Source organism: Equus przewalskii, chromosome 2 (genome assembly GCF_037783145.1).
Source record: "Equus przewalskii isolate Varuska chromosome 2, EquPr2, whole genome shotgun sequence".
NCBI classification, from domain to species: domain Eukaryota; kingdom Metazoa; phylum Chordata; class Mammalia; order Perissodactyla; family Equidae; genus Equus; species Equus przewalskii.
The window spans coordinates 108130152-108145902 of record NC_091832.1 but is presented as its reverse complement, the minus strand read 5'-3'; the positions used below and the strand labels follow the sequence as shown (position 1 = coordinate 108145902).

Here is a 15751-nt window from a genome sequence, read left to right as displayed (position 1 = left end):
TCATAAGGATGTAGATCTCAGGATGCTGGGGTCTCCGAAGTACCAGGTACAATACACGGTTGTTTTCATCCTCACAGCTTTCTTACAAGGTAGATAGTATTTTACAAAAGAGAAAATTTGGGGCTTAAATTAAGACATGAGAAAAATATCTAATCATAAGAGGAAAGATAATTTGCAATGTGATATCCTTTATCTTCACCTTAGAAGTTAATTATTGCCTAAATAATCTTGAGTAAATTATTTTTAATTAGCATACTATTCGTATAGCATTATATATCAAAATTAAAGTACCTCTGTTGCTATAAACTTTGTCTTGTTGGTTGGGAAGTGTTTTAGGGTATTGAATTGTTTGCTTGAAACATTTTCCTCAAGTCTACTACATTTTATCACAAATAAATGTAATTTCAGTGTTTGTAACTTGAAACGAGTCTATTTTAATTATTAGAAATCTGATTTTGGTAATAATGACAGGCGTTTCTGGTAGGCGTTCATGTATTCTGGCATAAAGATTTTGGATTCAGAGAATGTAAAATGTTAACAGTTGCAAATATCTTTCCATTTTTGTTATGTTACGAAAATAACTTTAAACTGTATATCGGGAAGTTAAACTACTAGACAGGTGTCTGTTTTCCCTCCTGTTTTGTGTATTTGCATATGGTGTTTTAGCTTTGTTTTTGTTTTTATATTTCAGATCACATATAAGTGAAACCAATGGGAAGTTATTCCCTTCCTCCAGTCCACCCGTACTCAAGGACCATGCAGCAAGAGAGCATATCCGCCAACCAGATGAACAGAAACATGAAAAATCAAGTGAATGCAAATTTTCTGAACGGCTTAATATAGAAAATTCTGAGAGAACAGGTTTACTTTTTCACATTGATGATAATTCTGCTTCTGGAAAGAGAATGAACAGTAATGAAGTAGTCTCACCATCTTCATTGTGGTCCTCACACATGAGAACTGTTGGGTTAAAGCCGGAAACTGCTCCCCTCATCCAGCAGCAAACTATGATGGAACAATGTTACTCTGAGAACTCTTTATCGAAGGAACATATAATTCAGTCAACCTGCAGATCTGATGGTTGTCAGATGCCAAAATTTGTTAGCCAGAATCCACCGCCCCCTTTGCCACCGAAGAAATATGCTGTAACCAGTGTGCCACAGTCAGAGAAAAATGATTCTATGCCTGATGGCAAACTTACAGAGATGTTTAAAGCAAGTTCTTCTAGTCTTCCGAAGCACAGTTTAAGTACAGCTTCGGAACCAGGTTCAGAAGTGAGTACATACATGAATGATGAAAGACTTAAGGAAACATTTCAAGTAAAAGAACATGTTGGCAACACACCAAACGACTTGTCCAGCTCTTCGACTAGTGATTTTCAGGCAGACTTGGGTACAGTTGTTGATGCATTTTGCCAAGCAGAGATAGACTCTCGTTCTACCTGTCCAAATGAGACAGTTTCATTAACTACCTATTTTTCGGTTGATAGCTGCATGACTGATACATATAGGTTGAAATACCATCAGAGGCCCAAGCTCTGTTTTCCAGAAAGCAGTGGCTTTCATAATGATAGTTTACCCTCTCAGAGTGCTAGAGGGCTAGGACCTGTGTTACGTAATAGTCTTGGTTCAAACTGCCCTTCTGAGCAGAGATATAACCCTAGCATACACTGTAATAGGTAAGTGATGAAACCGGCAAGCTTATACTTCCCAGAGGCCGTTAAAATATAATAGGGATCAATTGACCAAACCTGGTGAGATATGAAATTAAAACCATGGCATTTTTAAAGTCACTAATGACTTTAACTTTCTCTATTTTTTATTTTGTGATGATTGACTTTTGGATATTTTAGAAATTCCCTTTGAATAGTTTTGGCATGCCTTGAAAAACAGAAACTCAGGGGAATGCAAAAAGTCATTGACCGTATGCTGCCATTGAATAAAAATGTCCTTTTCTTTATTTTGTGGCTGGTAGACCTCTAAGTATTAAACTAACCAGGACTCACGTATGCAGACTGGTAAACTCTGCTAACGGAAGAGACCAGGTGATACAGAGTTTGTGTAGTGAAGGCGAGATTTGCTTTACGAGAAGCACTTTCCACTGGGCAGCCGAGAGGGCTTCGCCATGTGCTGTGACTTCTGTGATAGTCTACTGCGTGTGATCCCTTTACGTGTCTTACAAAATATCAGCCCATGAAGTTAATAGCGTTTGGGAAAAAAAGAAAGCCTTAATGATAAAGCAGTTTTTAAATTAAATGCTGAAGGTCAGAACAGAAGAAACTTAATTTTGCTCCTAGAACTGCTGTCTTCAGAATGCCTCGCTAACAAATTAGGCCTTGGACTTGTATGTATTCATAAACATTACTTCAGCCATGTAAGCTAAAAATAATTAAAATACTTAACTTTAGTATATTTATCTTCTTACATTTTTTCAAATTTTATATGAAATGTGAAAGGTTTTTATTTTGGTTTGGTTTACTTTGGGCTAATGACCAGCGTTAGGAATTAACCCAGGGCCCTCTTATTGGGAATCTCACTGTAGCCACCTAAATTTTCCCTGCTGTCATGTTACCTGTTTATAGTTTGTCAGCCCATTTTAGTGATTTTCAGATTGTTGAATCTGAAAATTTTGTGGGTTTTCAGATTAAATTTCTGCCTCTCATATAAAGGGTTTATTTAATTGTAATGAAATGTATTAATTTGAATGTCCCTCCCCCCCTTTTTTTTTTTTTTACTCTAAACAGATAATTTACCCTAACTACTTTCATGGAGAAGGCTTTATTTTTAAAAATAAAGGAATTTTCCATTATTATGATGACCTTACAAGTGAAAATAAGTTACAAGTGAAAATAAGTTACTTTAATTGCCTTATTTCATTAGTTGTCATTTGATTTTGTACTAAGCTGGTAAACAAATTATGGTTTTAGATAGTTTTCATATTGTCCACTCCAAAGAATTGAGAATTATAGAATTAAAATTTTCCTTACATTCACCAATGGATAAACTTTATAATGCTATAAACTAATTAGTAAATTTAATATTTTGACCAATTCCTTAAATTGTTAAAATATTCCAAAATGTAAATTATTAAAAATGAACACTTCTAGATAAATAGAAAATAATTGCGTGTAAAAGTCTAACCTCACCGTTACCAAATCTTTATCAAATTTTGTCTTCCACCTAGAGAAGTTTTTAATAGCCTTTTCTGACTATAATAGTAGGTGATTATTACTTTATCTCTTAATTTAGAAGTACTTGAATACCAACTAAATAAAATTTTATCTTTTAAGAAAGTTATTTTTAACAACTTTTAGTATGGAGGATTTGTAAAATATTGTAAAGTTTGTAAAATTGTATTTGAAATGTCAATGTATTTATTGCTTTTATAACATTGTAAAATACTAGAAAAACAGGCTTCAAGTATTTTTTAATACCTTTCAAAAACTTTGTGTAAGTTTTTTTTAATAGAAATTTTGGTCAAGATGTTCAGTTGAAATGTGTTATTTGAAACATTTGAACTAATTTCTGGTATTTAACAGCAATCTCATAGATTTGTATTTTCAACTCACAATTGAGTTGCAAACATCAAATAGAAATGTCCAATTTTGGCTCTTTTTAAAGTACTGTCCAGTTGAAACCTCCTGAACCCTGTAGGAGGGCTAACAACCTAGAAACTGACCATTTGTTTTTATGTTGATTCAACACTCCAAATATAGATTGAATACATATTTACTAATTATTCACATGTAAAGTTTTTATTTCTAGGGTGCCTATTTATTTTTATAGATGTTTTCTTCTGGTTATAAGCTTATGATATAACTTTTAAAATAATGCAACCAACAACTGTTGTAATGTTCAAAATACTTACCTGTACAATGTTGTATTTTCACATGAAATCAGTTTTTTCTGGTTCAAAATTTCTTTAGGATAAACTGATTTTTAAATTTCTATGGTTGGACTTTTCTTTGTATTCATGAACTGTGGCTTCCTCACCCCGCATGTGGATTATGTATTTTATGGGAAATGTAGTTAATTTAAAGTTCATGACTACTTGGAATATCACTGATCATAAAATGTTACCACAGGAGACTCCTAGGAGTTAGACTCCAGCAGGTTTTAAGCAGGGTTCCCACAGGAGGAGTTGGCAAACTTTCTATAAAGAGTCAGATAATAAATAATTCAGGCTTTGTGGACCATAGGGTCTCTGTAACAACTACACAACTCTGCCATTGTAGGGTAAAAGCAGCCATAAGCAGTATGTAAATGAATGGGCATGTCTCTATTCCAGTAAAACTTTATCAACATTGAAACTTGGATTTCATATAATTCTCCCATCATGAAATAGTCTTTTGATTTTTTTCAATCATTTTAAGATGTAAAAATCATTCTTGGCTCACAGACCTTATAAAAAGAGGCAGTGGGCCAGATGTGGTCCATTGTTTGATGACCTGTCTTGGAGCATAAAGTCTACATTAAATGCCCTTCCTGACCCTAAATATCCTGTACTCTCTGATGTATTCCCATGCCATTTAGGGACTAGGTATATGCAGTGATTTACATCCTAAAATTTTCGCGTTAACAGACCCCTAAAGATTTCCTCACAATTGCTAATCAGCCAGGTCATTTCAAATGGTTATTAATCATTTCAGGGGCCAGCCTGGTGGCCTAGTGGTTAAGTTCATGGGCTCCACTTCAGCAGCCTCAGGTTTGGATCCTGGGCACAGACCTACACACCACTCATCAAGCCATGCTATGGCAGTGTCCCACATACAAAAGAGAGAGATTGGCACAGATGTTAGCTCAGGGATAATCTTCCTCAAGCAAAAAGAGGAAGATTGGCAACTGACATTAGCTCAGGGCCAATCTTCCTCACCAAAACCGCGCCCACACACACACACACAAAAAAACCCATATTTACATGAAATTTAGTTTGTAAAATTTACAAAGGAACTTATCAGATTGAAATCACATTGATGTTATTCTTTTGATATTGTTTTCTGTTTTTGTCATAGGAAGTTTGCCAACTTTTCTGAGTGTCCCATTTATCAACTTCTGAAAACCCATTTGATCAACTTCTCAAAAGAACTTCAAGTGTGGGTGCTGTAGGCAGTCACTGTGTTCGAGATGCCATAGTTCAGTGGAAAGGCACAGTTTTTTTTTGTTTTGTTTTTTTGGAGGAAGATTAGCCCTGAGCGAACATCCACCACCAATCCTTTTTGTGAGGAAGACTGGCCCTGAGCTAACATCCATGCCCATCTTCCTCTATTTTTTTTATATGTGGGATGCCTGCCACTGCATGGCTTGGCAAGTGATGTGTGGGTCCGTACCTGTGATCCAAACCTGCGAACCCAGGGCCACCAAAGTGGAAGGTGTGAACTTAACTGACTGTGCCCCCAGGCCGGCCCTAGGAAGTTTCTTATTCATCTGTGAGAAAGATTCAACCCTCATACTGCCACCATTTTTGTATACCATTTACAGTCATGCCGTAACACTAAGAACTCTCCATCTTCCCTGTACTAGAAATTTTCAGAATATTCCATCGTTGTGGTAGTTGGCTGATTTTAGGCTCAGAAAGGTAGCATGGATTATAAGTCTGTGTGTGACCTAACAGTAAACTATATGAGAACTGTTAGTCCTCTCACAACCTTACTACCAAGTAATTTGTTAAAACAAATGCAAATCAGACCAAATTTAGCTATACATTTATTGGACAAAATTATTAGCGAGCAGCACAAAAACTGTTCATACAATCTGTCTGGTATCCTCAATGAAATCCCAGTTCTGTGTTTCTCTAGATGCTTCAACCGTTGCATGAAAAGTTCTCTTCAGGCAGACGCAATAGTACCCTGAAGGCGTGCTGTTACTGGCACGGGGCAGTTAAATCCTCCAAAGTCAACCCCAGATTTCACTGTAACCCTAAGTGCCATTCTAAAAGATACAGGATGCAGAGGTTAGCAGATCTCTGCCCTGTTTCTAAGGGAGGGGAATATCCCCAAAATATCTAGGCAATTCACATATATCAAATGTCATCAATTTCAAGGACGAGGGCCCATTTCTAACATCTGTTCTATAAAGGAATATCTTATATAATAGGAATAGCTTCTGAAGGGCTTACAGTAGCTGCTTTGGGAGGGTGACCTTTCTCATTAAATGCCAGCTGAGCACTCTTAGAATGTAAATTCTTGTTAACATGTTTAGATAAAAAACAAGAATGTAAGCTCCATGAAGGCAAGGATTTTTGTTTGTTTTGGTCACTGCTGTACTTGGCCCACACTAAGTGTTCAAATATTTGTTGAATGAGTAAATATGCTGACTGCTGAAGTATTTAACTTACAGACATTATCAAAATAAACATGTTTTGGCCACCAGCATTCTTAATGCAACTACAATAATAAAAAATAGGTTGGGAAGAGTCTTATTTTAGGGAGTTCAAGAGCTTAAAAGGAAGAGAGGTGAGCATGGAGGAAGAGGATATGCACACTAGCTTTCCAATACTGGATGTTAGATACTTTCACTGATTCCATCAATCTGGCAACCATAACAGAGGCCCACTTAACCTAAAAATTAAACTGGTACTTAACAGCCAACACAGTGTGGGCCTGAATTTTCTGTATAGCTTTTAACTCCTTTTCTCAAAATCCTTCCCTTGCTTTTGAGTAACTTAGTTTTAAATATTTCACCTTAATATTTCACCATATTATTTGTATCACACTAAACCCTGGCCAACCCTTAAAATGTTAAAGTAGGACATGACTATATTTATTAATGAATACACTAAACCTTTATGTATAAATACTTTTATATTCAGCCCCTGTGAAGCCATCAGATGTCTGAAAAGTTTTTAAATATGAATCAGTCCAGTTATAAGAACTTAGCTATGAATGGGTGAGATCATAACCCATTTAATATAGTCCCCAGAACGAATGCCAGAATGTGTAAATGAAAAGAAGGTCCCTCAGAGTTTGAAATTCTGCTGCTGCACAATCCTGTCGTCTTTGTTCAAGAAATCTGTAGCCATTTTCAGAATCCACTCCAGGAGCCAATTTCTTAATTTAGGTATCAGGCAAACCATTCTGCAAAAAACAAACATTTGTCAACAATGTTTCCTTTTTCTTCCCATCTTAATACTTTATCCCAACTTCTGAAAATCTTGATTGTCTTAGTCACCTGCCTATTCCTAAGTGGTTTACATATTGATATGAGCAAAAAAAAAGGCCTGGACTATTCTTTGTAAGACTCTCATTTTTCTATCCATTTTCTACTGAGCTGAAAATTCAGGTCATTTAAAAAAAAAAAAAAATCACTCTACTTGATCTATCAGTCTCTACCAAAAAACTAGGGGAGGTGGAGAAGAATGGAAACTCTCCCTTTACAAATGGCACGAGACGGGGTTTCACAGAAATATTCCTCTCTCCCATTCGCTCCATTCAACCCTCTGCCTTCTAATTTGCCACACCATCCAGGAAATAAGAGACAATGGGGCCTCAGATACAATGAGCTTATGCCCAAATCTCTGCCAAAATTTGGGGGTGGGGAAAGAAGACATACTGCTTATTAAGGAGGGCAAATGCATAAGCATGATGATGGAGAGAAGTTCACTTATGGTGAGTAAACAATCAACTCCAAAGTCCAAAAGTTAACTTACAGGGAGTGAATACTCAAGTCCAAAGTCTAAAGGAGCTGCACCACTGTCCCTCCACACCCCCTCCTTCGGCTCACTGCTTCTCTCCCCAACTTGTCCCTTGTTATCATCTCAGTCCTGTGTCCCACTTCTTGTTCTGCTCCCCTCTCCCCCTTGTCTAAGTTCCCTTTCTCTATCCACTGCCAACCTGTCTTTTCAGAGTGAGCGGCCATGAAAACGGAGGGCATGGATTTTGCAAGTGGAACCTACAGAATTTTGTAATTTATCAGTTGCTGTTTTGGGATGTGTGGGTGTGTGTTAAAAAAAAAAAGAAGAAAATCAAAGAGTCCCAGGCTTCTAGGAGGAGTACCGAATGGGTAAGGTTAAGATTTACGGAAATGAGAACACTGGAGAAACAGCACATTTGGGTAAGAAGTTACGAGTTCCGTTTTAGACCTGAGAAACCTGCGTAGCTCGTTCATGTTTAAACTGTTGTACAGTAACAACAGTTTTAGCTGAGCGCTTACTGCTGCCAGGCAACATGCAAATAAATGGCTTTTAGATAAATCACTATCTCACTTAATCTTCACTGCACCCCTATGACCCGGTTCCTATTGGTCACAAATGATAAATGAGAAAGCTCCGAGAGGCTGAATGATTTCTGGTTCGTGGTAGTGCAGGAACTCAAACCCAGCTGGTTTCGTTCCAGGATACAAGAGAAAAATTACGAAGCCAAGGTTCCTCCACCCCTCTTCGAAGACCCTCACCGGGGCGCCGAGGAAGGGCATTTTCACTAGTCTTCATCCCGACTCGGCCCCGCCACCCACCGGCTGTAGGACCCTGGACATAGCAGACTCCCTGGAATTCGGTTTCCTTGCCCTCCCCGCTAAACAGGAGTAGATGGTCTCTAAACCCCTTACAAAGGACTCACCAGGGCAAAAGATACACGAAGACAAACAACACCAGGTCGAAAAGAATGAAGAGCCAGAGATCCAACCAGTAGGAGTGTTTTGAAAACCGGTCTGTCCCGGACTGAGGCCGTACTTCGTGGTTCTGCTGCTGCTGCCCAGCTTCCCCCACGCCTCGCCGCTCCCGAGGACCGTCCCGACCATACTCTGCCGCAGCGTCCACCTCCATCTCGCACCAGTCTCCGCACCGCAATCCGAATCGCGGGAAAACCCTCTGTTCCCGCCCTTCCGCGTTCCCTTCGCCAGAAACGAGCCACAGACAGTCTACGCATGCGCTGCTCCCCGCCCCGGAAATGGACCCTGCACCCGCCCCCTCCCAGCGCGCAGGCGCAGCCCGGCCCTCCGCTGTCTCAGTGACAGCTGGCAGGCAGCGCGGCCTCCACCCGGAAGCGGATAAGCGGCCACGCCCACTCTGCCCTGCAGCGTCCAGGCGGAAAGCTGGTCCTTCAGGTTTCGCCAGAAGAAATACTCGGCGGCTGGGCCGGAAGTCCCTGTCACGTCCCATTCTGTCAGGTGATGAATTCTACCTTGGAACTGCCCACGGTCGCCTCTGCTTATCCTGGTATTCCTTTTGGATTCTTATGCCCAGGTTTAAGGAGGGCTCGCTGTCCCTACCATGTTACCCTTATTAATGCTTGAAAAAGCAGCGATGAGGTGGACATCATGATTATGAGCGTCGAGTTTCTAAAGGGGCCAGAGAGCAAAACATGAGAATTTTGCATGTACTTAATGGGAGTGAATTTCAGAATAATCTAAGGATGTGGGAGTGTGATCCCCAGCGAGGTTAGGGTGCTGGCAGAAAGAAAATGATTGACCACTTTGGGTTTCCAACGGGGCCTGAGAATCAAACTGACATAAGACAGATTAACAGGAGAAAAGCATACAAGTGTTATTACATTTTTTTTACATGTACACAGGAACCTTCACAAGAGAAAGAAGACCTGAAAAAATGAGCAGAGCAGGAAGCTTTTATGCCTTTTAGACAAAGAAATAAGACAGGGGTTTGGGCTAGGGGCAGTAAATTGTGGAGAGATGACTAGGAAGGTAAGGGTTAGTTTAACAAGGTTTGGTTGTACGAATTTCTCTGCCTGTATTCCCCATCTCTGGGGGTAAAAATGTCTTTCTTCCTCCTGGTCCAGGGAGGGCACCTTTCGCATGGGAGTTTTATCTCCTTTCAGGAAGAAAAAGGAAGGTAGAGTGCCTTTCTTGCACCTGTTGTTTCTCAAGTGCCTTTAACTCAAGATAATCAATATGCCAGAGTGGCTTATTTTGGAGTAACAGGCTCTGAACTCCTTCATTTCCCTTGTCTGAAACTTCCCTGGAGGTTTCACATAAAGGCTCTGTTGGTGGCTGTGGAGAGAAGAATTGGGTTAGTAGCCAAGTGACAAGGGATCTTCAAAGGAAGAGAAGAACATAGATCAGAATGAGAATGAATAAACAGAAAATAACACGTCTAAGCACATGTCCCCATATCCGGTTAAATCAGTCTCCCATCCCTGGGAACAGTTCAGTTCGGTTGAATGGCTGAGCCTCATTTGTCAATGGAGAGTGTTTATCTTGTCCTGCAAAAGGTGCAGATTAAACACTGTTTATCCCAAGTGATTTACACAGAAGCAGCTGCTTCACCAGTGATCACACAGGCTTCCCTTCTTGGGCAGCCAGTGTGTCCAAGGCAAGGAGATTTGGGAGTACAACAGAGACTGAACTGTTAACTTCTGATTGAAGGGCTTCAGTGTTTGCAGAGCGATACGGAACTCTCGTTCTGTTACTGTGGAAAGATTTAGGACTATCTTTTCCAACTCATAACTTCCAAAGCTTGGGAAAAGGGATCTCAATATTGAAAAGAACTTAGAATTGTGATACACATGCCAGTTTTCTCTAACATCTCGTCCAGCATGTTTATGTGGCACTACTTTGTGAACAAAGGAGCCCAAGTTTGTAATTTGGCAGGCACTTGAGGTGGAGTACCTGGTGACGGAAGATGTCAGGAATCCAAGTCCATATTGTCCTGACCATCTAGGTGGGGAACCTTTATATACCTTATCACATAAGGTAAAAAGATTCTGATCAGGGATAAGGTCAGAATGAAACTTGTGACCTACCAGGTTGGAGTTTGGACTATCTTGTCACCTGTCTTGTTGGCATCTGGACATCTTCCTCTTCCTTGTATCCCTGTCAGTCTGTAGCAGCAGAACAGGTTGCGAAATATCTGATATAGGAGGCCTGCAGTTAGGCCTTAGTAGGTGTAAGGCTTGGTTTCGTTACCTGGCCAAGTTAGTCTGGATTTTTGGTCTATCTGTTTGTAATCTTTAGTCTTTGGCAGCTAATTAGGGGAGCCACTGAGCTACCTCAGGTTACACGGGGTTGGCTTGTGAGCCAACCGTAACATCTTGATGATTTGGCAATTGTCTGTACCATAAGAGTCAGTGCTGAGACCATTTATGACCTTCATGAGAGGCTTGAGGATGATACCTGTGGAATCAAACCGCAGGATTTGATTGCAATATTGCCTTGGTATGTCACCTAGGAAAGGTCCAACACCATGATGATTTTCAATACAAAGGGAAAAATTCCCGTCTAATGTCTTTACCTGTACAAAGGACAGTCTTTGAGCTTCCATAGAGGTTTTTCTGTGTCCAACCGACTCACCAAAAAGAAAAAAAGAGTGAGATATTTTCTTGGCCATAGATACCATACCCCGTCATGCATTCATTTTCCACAGTTGGTCCACCGGGTGCTTACCTTGCTAGGAACAAAAATTAGTTGAGGTTCTTTTGCGTGATAAAAGTTTTGACATAACCAGCGCTCAGATTGATTAGTTAATGTGGCCAGTGTTTGGAAAACTGGTATAAGGAGGTGTTGGGTCTGTGCTTGATCTGTTGAGAAAACAGTAAGTGTTCATGAGAGTGAGACACAGTTTGAAGGCGAGCCCATAGCGGAAGATCGGAGGGAAAATAGGATAGATTGAGACAAATGGTCTCCAGTCAGGCTTTTAATGAATGGCTACAGAAAGGGGAAGCTTTGCTAAAAGGAAGATTTTAGAAGCTTCAAAGAAGTTTCTTGATCTGTGATCTTGGGAAAAGCTCTCTGCTTCATGATTTTGTCTGCTTCTGGGGCCTGGGAATTGGCCCAGGAAATCGTTACTTTAAGGTCGTCTTAGGGATGGTCTCCCAGTTGTCCTGGGACTGCTACTCTGGATCTAACTTGGTGTGGCTTGTGTGAATCCAGGAGGATTTTTCTTTTATTTTGATGTCAGTGCAGGTGGTTAGCAGTAGTCTGTAAGGGTCTTCCCAGTGAGGTGACAATGCGTGCTTTCTTCTAAAAATCTTGACGTACATCCAATCTTCTGGTCCGAAGAGATGGCAAGACTTGCTTCTCAGTGGAGGCCACGCCCTTTTTACCAGTTGATGATGTCCTTCAAGTTTGCTACTTAGTTCCTGTGTATAGCTAGACATAGCTTCAGACTGTACACTTAAGTCCCTCTGCTGTTCACTCAGGCCTGGAAGGTTTAAAGGTGCTGGTAGGCATAACCGTTTATAGAATAGACAAGGACTATTTCAAAAGGAATTAATCCATGTCTTCTATTTGGAGTATTCTGGTTTTTCATAAGGGCCAGAGGTAATGCTTCTGGCCCTTAAGTGCAATTTCTTGACAGACTTTTCCTAAAGTCCTTTAGATGTCTAGATTTTTACATTCTATTTGCCCTGAGGATTGGGGTTGGTACAGGGTATGACATTTTATTGAGTACCCCAAAGTTTTTGCAACCAAGTGGTTTATTTCTGCTGTAAAATGCTTCCTTGGTCTGACTCAATCCATAAAGGAATTCCAAAATGGGGAATACTCTCAGTTATTAATTTCGTCACTACTTTTGTGGCATTGGCATGTCTAGTTGGATAGCATTTAGTCCATCCACTAAATATACAGATACTAACCAAACAGTGGGAATAGCCTAAAGCTGGAGGTGAATCTATGGAATCCATTTGGAGGGCCTCAGGGGCAATGTGGGCCTTGGAGGTCCTCCTGAGGTATGTTGGTTTCCCCAGAAATTCGGTGAGATTTACAAGTAGTGCACTGGGAAATAATTTGGTCAGAAATTTTGTGGATGCCAGGGAAGAACCAATTATCTTTTAGTTCCTTAACTATCTCCCATCTGCACGTGTGTCCCATCTGATGGGAGACAAATACAAGCCAAAAGGTCAAAATAAAGGGGGCCCCAGGAAGTCTGTTTGAACCAGTGGATAATCTGTCTAATAATTGTTTGGTACTTTGTTGTGTCTGTTTGTCTTTTTCCAATTGTGGGCCCATTTGCCTGAGTAGTTAATAGTATGTGTCAGTGATAAAGGCAGATTTATAAAGAGGGTAGAAAAAGGAAAGGGATTCTATTTGGGCTGCATATTTAGCAGGCTTGTCAGCCCTGTGGTTCCCTAGAGATACAGTGTCAGTCTCTTTAGTATGGGCTGCATGGTGAGCAGTAGCGATTTTAGCAGGGAGGTGAATAGCCTGTGTAGGGCAGCAGTTATGTGCCCATTGGCAAGAGGAGTACCAGCAGAGGATAGGGATCTTCAGGATTTCTAGACTGTGCCCACAGCCTGACAGACCCCAAAAGCATATCTAGAGTTGGTGTAAATCGTGGCTGTTTTTCCTTTTCCCAGTGTCTAGGCTCTAGTAAGATCTAGAGGTTTAGCAGCTTGGGCTGACTGACATTACAGTGGGCACAGAGTACACTTCAAGTGTTTCATGTGGGGAAACTATGGCATAGCCAATTAGTATGTTTCCCTAGGAATTTCATCTATGGGAACTATCACCAGATAGAAGTAAGTCTGGGTTGTCTAAAACGGGTACCTAAGAGATCCTCTCGTGGCTTTGAGACAGTTCTGTAGCGGCAAGGCAATCATGTGAAGTGGAGTGAGGCTCTCCATTATCAAGGGGGATAGTGGAGTAGTCAGATTTAAAGTGTTACAATGATGTCAGATAACAGAGAGGTTGGTTAGTAGGGCCTGTTCATAGGTGATTTGCCACCATGTAGAGAGGTGTTCTGTCTTGTGAACTTGTGAGAGAGCAGACCTAAAGGTGAGTGGGGAGCCTAATGGAAGAGTACTGGCTTTGTCAATTAAGGAGGGCATGCCTGCTGTCACAGGGTCCAACTGACGTGAGAAATGTGCTACGGGACGTATCTGAGAGGCAAAAGGTTGTCCTAGAATTCCTAGAATCCTAGTATTTTTTGACAGTATCGGTGAAAAGGTTTGTCACAAATTAGGTAAGCAGAGAGTTGAAAAATATGTACCAGGAATTACAGACTGAATTATTACACTGCAACCAGGATCCCACACATTCACAATACTGTCAACATGATTAATCCGATTAGGGTGGAGAAGATAGTGTATGAAAATGCTATAACAATTGGGCCAAAGATAGGTAAGTATTTTTAAGACATTATAAATCTTCTGAAGTTCAAGTGCAGTAAGTTCTCAAGAGGGAAGTGATAAATTTGGCTTTAACCTAAGGTGATAATGAAGATTTCTTTAGGCAGCTTTCTAGCTAATATGTCCATATAATAAAGCATCTTTATGATCATCTTCGGAATTAAACTAATTTTATAGAGTAACCTCTCCAACAGTCAACGGTTATTGTAATTTTCATCTGAAAACACATCAGTGTTTGTCTTAAGTCATCCCTTTCTCATCTTCACTCCATTTTTTCCTGCATTCCAAAATGAATGAGTATCCCAACAATAACCCTGTTAATAGGTCCAGCAAGTTATTTCTCCATCTTGTGAGGAACTTTATTTCTTTTTTTTCTCTTTCATCGTTACTGCTATACATATCTGTGATAATTTCCTTTGGGAGTTGTGCAGTCAGTATGGCTGATTGCTATTTATTGCAGCTTCTTTTATCTTCATCTTGACATCATCAACTCCCATCTCCGTATACCCCACTATTAATCTGTCTCCAGCTTACTCAGCCAGCCTGGTGTCTAGCAAACCCTTTGCGTCAGCTAGATTGCTTTCTTCCGTCTTCCTCATGGAAACTGTTCTCCTCTTGGCCTTTGGGCTTTGGTGCGTGTTCTCATTCAACTGTGATGCTTCCTCACCTATGCTAATCTACCCATCCTTTTTCAATTCAAAGGCCAACTTCCTAGTTTCCCTCACTACACTTCACTTTGATCTCTCCCTTCTCGGTATTTCGAACATACCAATTGCAAGAACTTCACATTTAACTCATCTTCAACTACTTCCTATGTCATGCTTTCTTCTTGGGGAGAGTGTTATCTTCTCAAGATCAAGGCAGTGACGTATTTGTTCCCATAGTGTTTGACCTTCCTTCTACATCAATTATTACCCTCTACATTCTATAAAAGCCCCCTGTGACAAGGTTGTCTATTGGACTGGTCATTTTTCAAAATTTCTCTCCTTCAACTCAAAAACCACTGAAATTTTCCTGACATATTATCTGGGACAATGGCTCGCTTTATAGCACAATTTTGTGTAAGTTGTCTCCCGTATTAGAGTATTAAGTATGCTTTAGAAAGGAGACTATATTTTTACCATCTTTGCAGCCTCCACAGTCCCTCAAACAGCACCTTGAACATGGAAGAAAGTGAACATTTACTCAATTATGTTTTGTTATATTCTGCAACTACTAATACAGTGCTGGTCAAAAAGTACTTGTTGCATTATCTCTTTTGTCATATAATAGTATAATGATACCACTAAGATCTATCACTGTTGATCTCCCACTCTCAGTGGGGTTACTTTCTGAGGCTTTTCTCAAGTTCTAGTAATGGATATGCACTAATCCATTCCCCCTTTTTGGATTTCTCTTCTCTGATTTCGGTACATAGTCTATGATGCCTACTATGTGTCAGGCACTGTCAGAGGAGCCATAGGCCATAGAGATGTTGTAGTCATCCAGTTCATTAGAAGTACAGTAGTCTCCCCTTATCCACAGGGGATATGTTCCAAGACCCCCAGTGGATGCCTAAAACCTTGGATAGTACCAAATCCTGCATATGCTATGTTTTTTCCTATACATGTGTACCTGCAATAAAGTTTAATTTGTAAATTAGGCACGATAATAGATTAACAACAATAATAATAAAATAGAACAGTTATAACAATATACTGTAATAAATGTTGTGTGAATGTGGTCTCTCTCTCAGAATAT

At 40.1% G+C, this 15751-nt stretch overlaps 2 protein-coding genes across 4 annotated transcripts in view; one reads left to right on the top strand and one right to left on the bottom strand.

Moving 5' to 3' along the window:
- USP53 (ubiquitin specific peptidase 53) overlaps nt 1-3947 on the top strand; it is a 62070-nt gene extending 58123 nt beyond the window's left edge. For all 3 annotated transcript variants that reach the window (XM_070609224.1, XM_070609222.1, XM_070609225.1), the window contains exon 16: nt 692-3947. In XM_070609224.1, coding sequence (XP_070465325.1) covers nt 692-1682 — 991 coding nt within the window. In that variant the 3' untranslated portion in view covers nt 1683-3947. The remainder of the gene's footprint in view (nt 1-691) is intronic.
- A 1742-nt stretch (nt 3948-5689) lies between these two features.
- On the bottom strand, nt 5690-8890 carry ARLN (allregulin). Its single transcript, XM_008533161.2, has 2 exons — nt 8552-8890; nt 5690-7072 (listed from the first exon to the last, which is right to left on the bottom strand). Coding segments are annotated over exons 1-2 (207 nt in total). The 5' UTR covers nt 8758-8890; the 3' UTR covers nt 5690-7071.
- Nucleotides 8891-15751: the final 6861 nt, after the last annotated feature.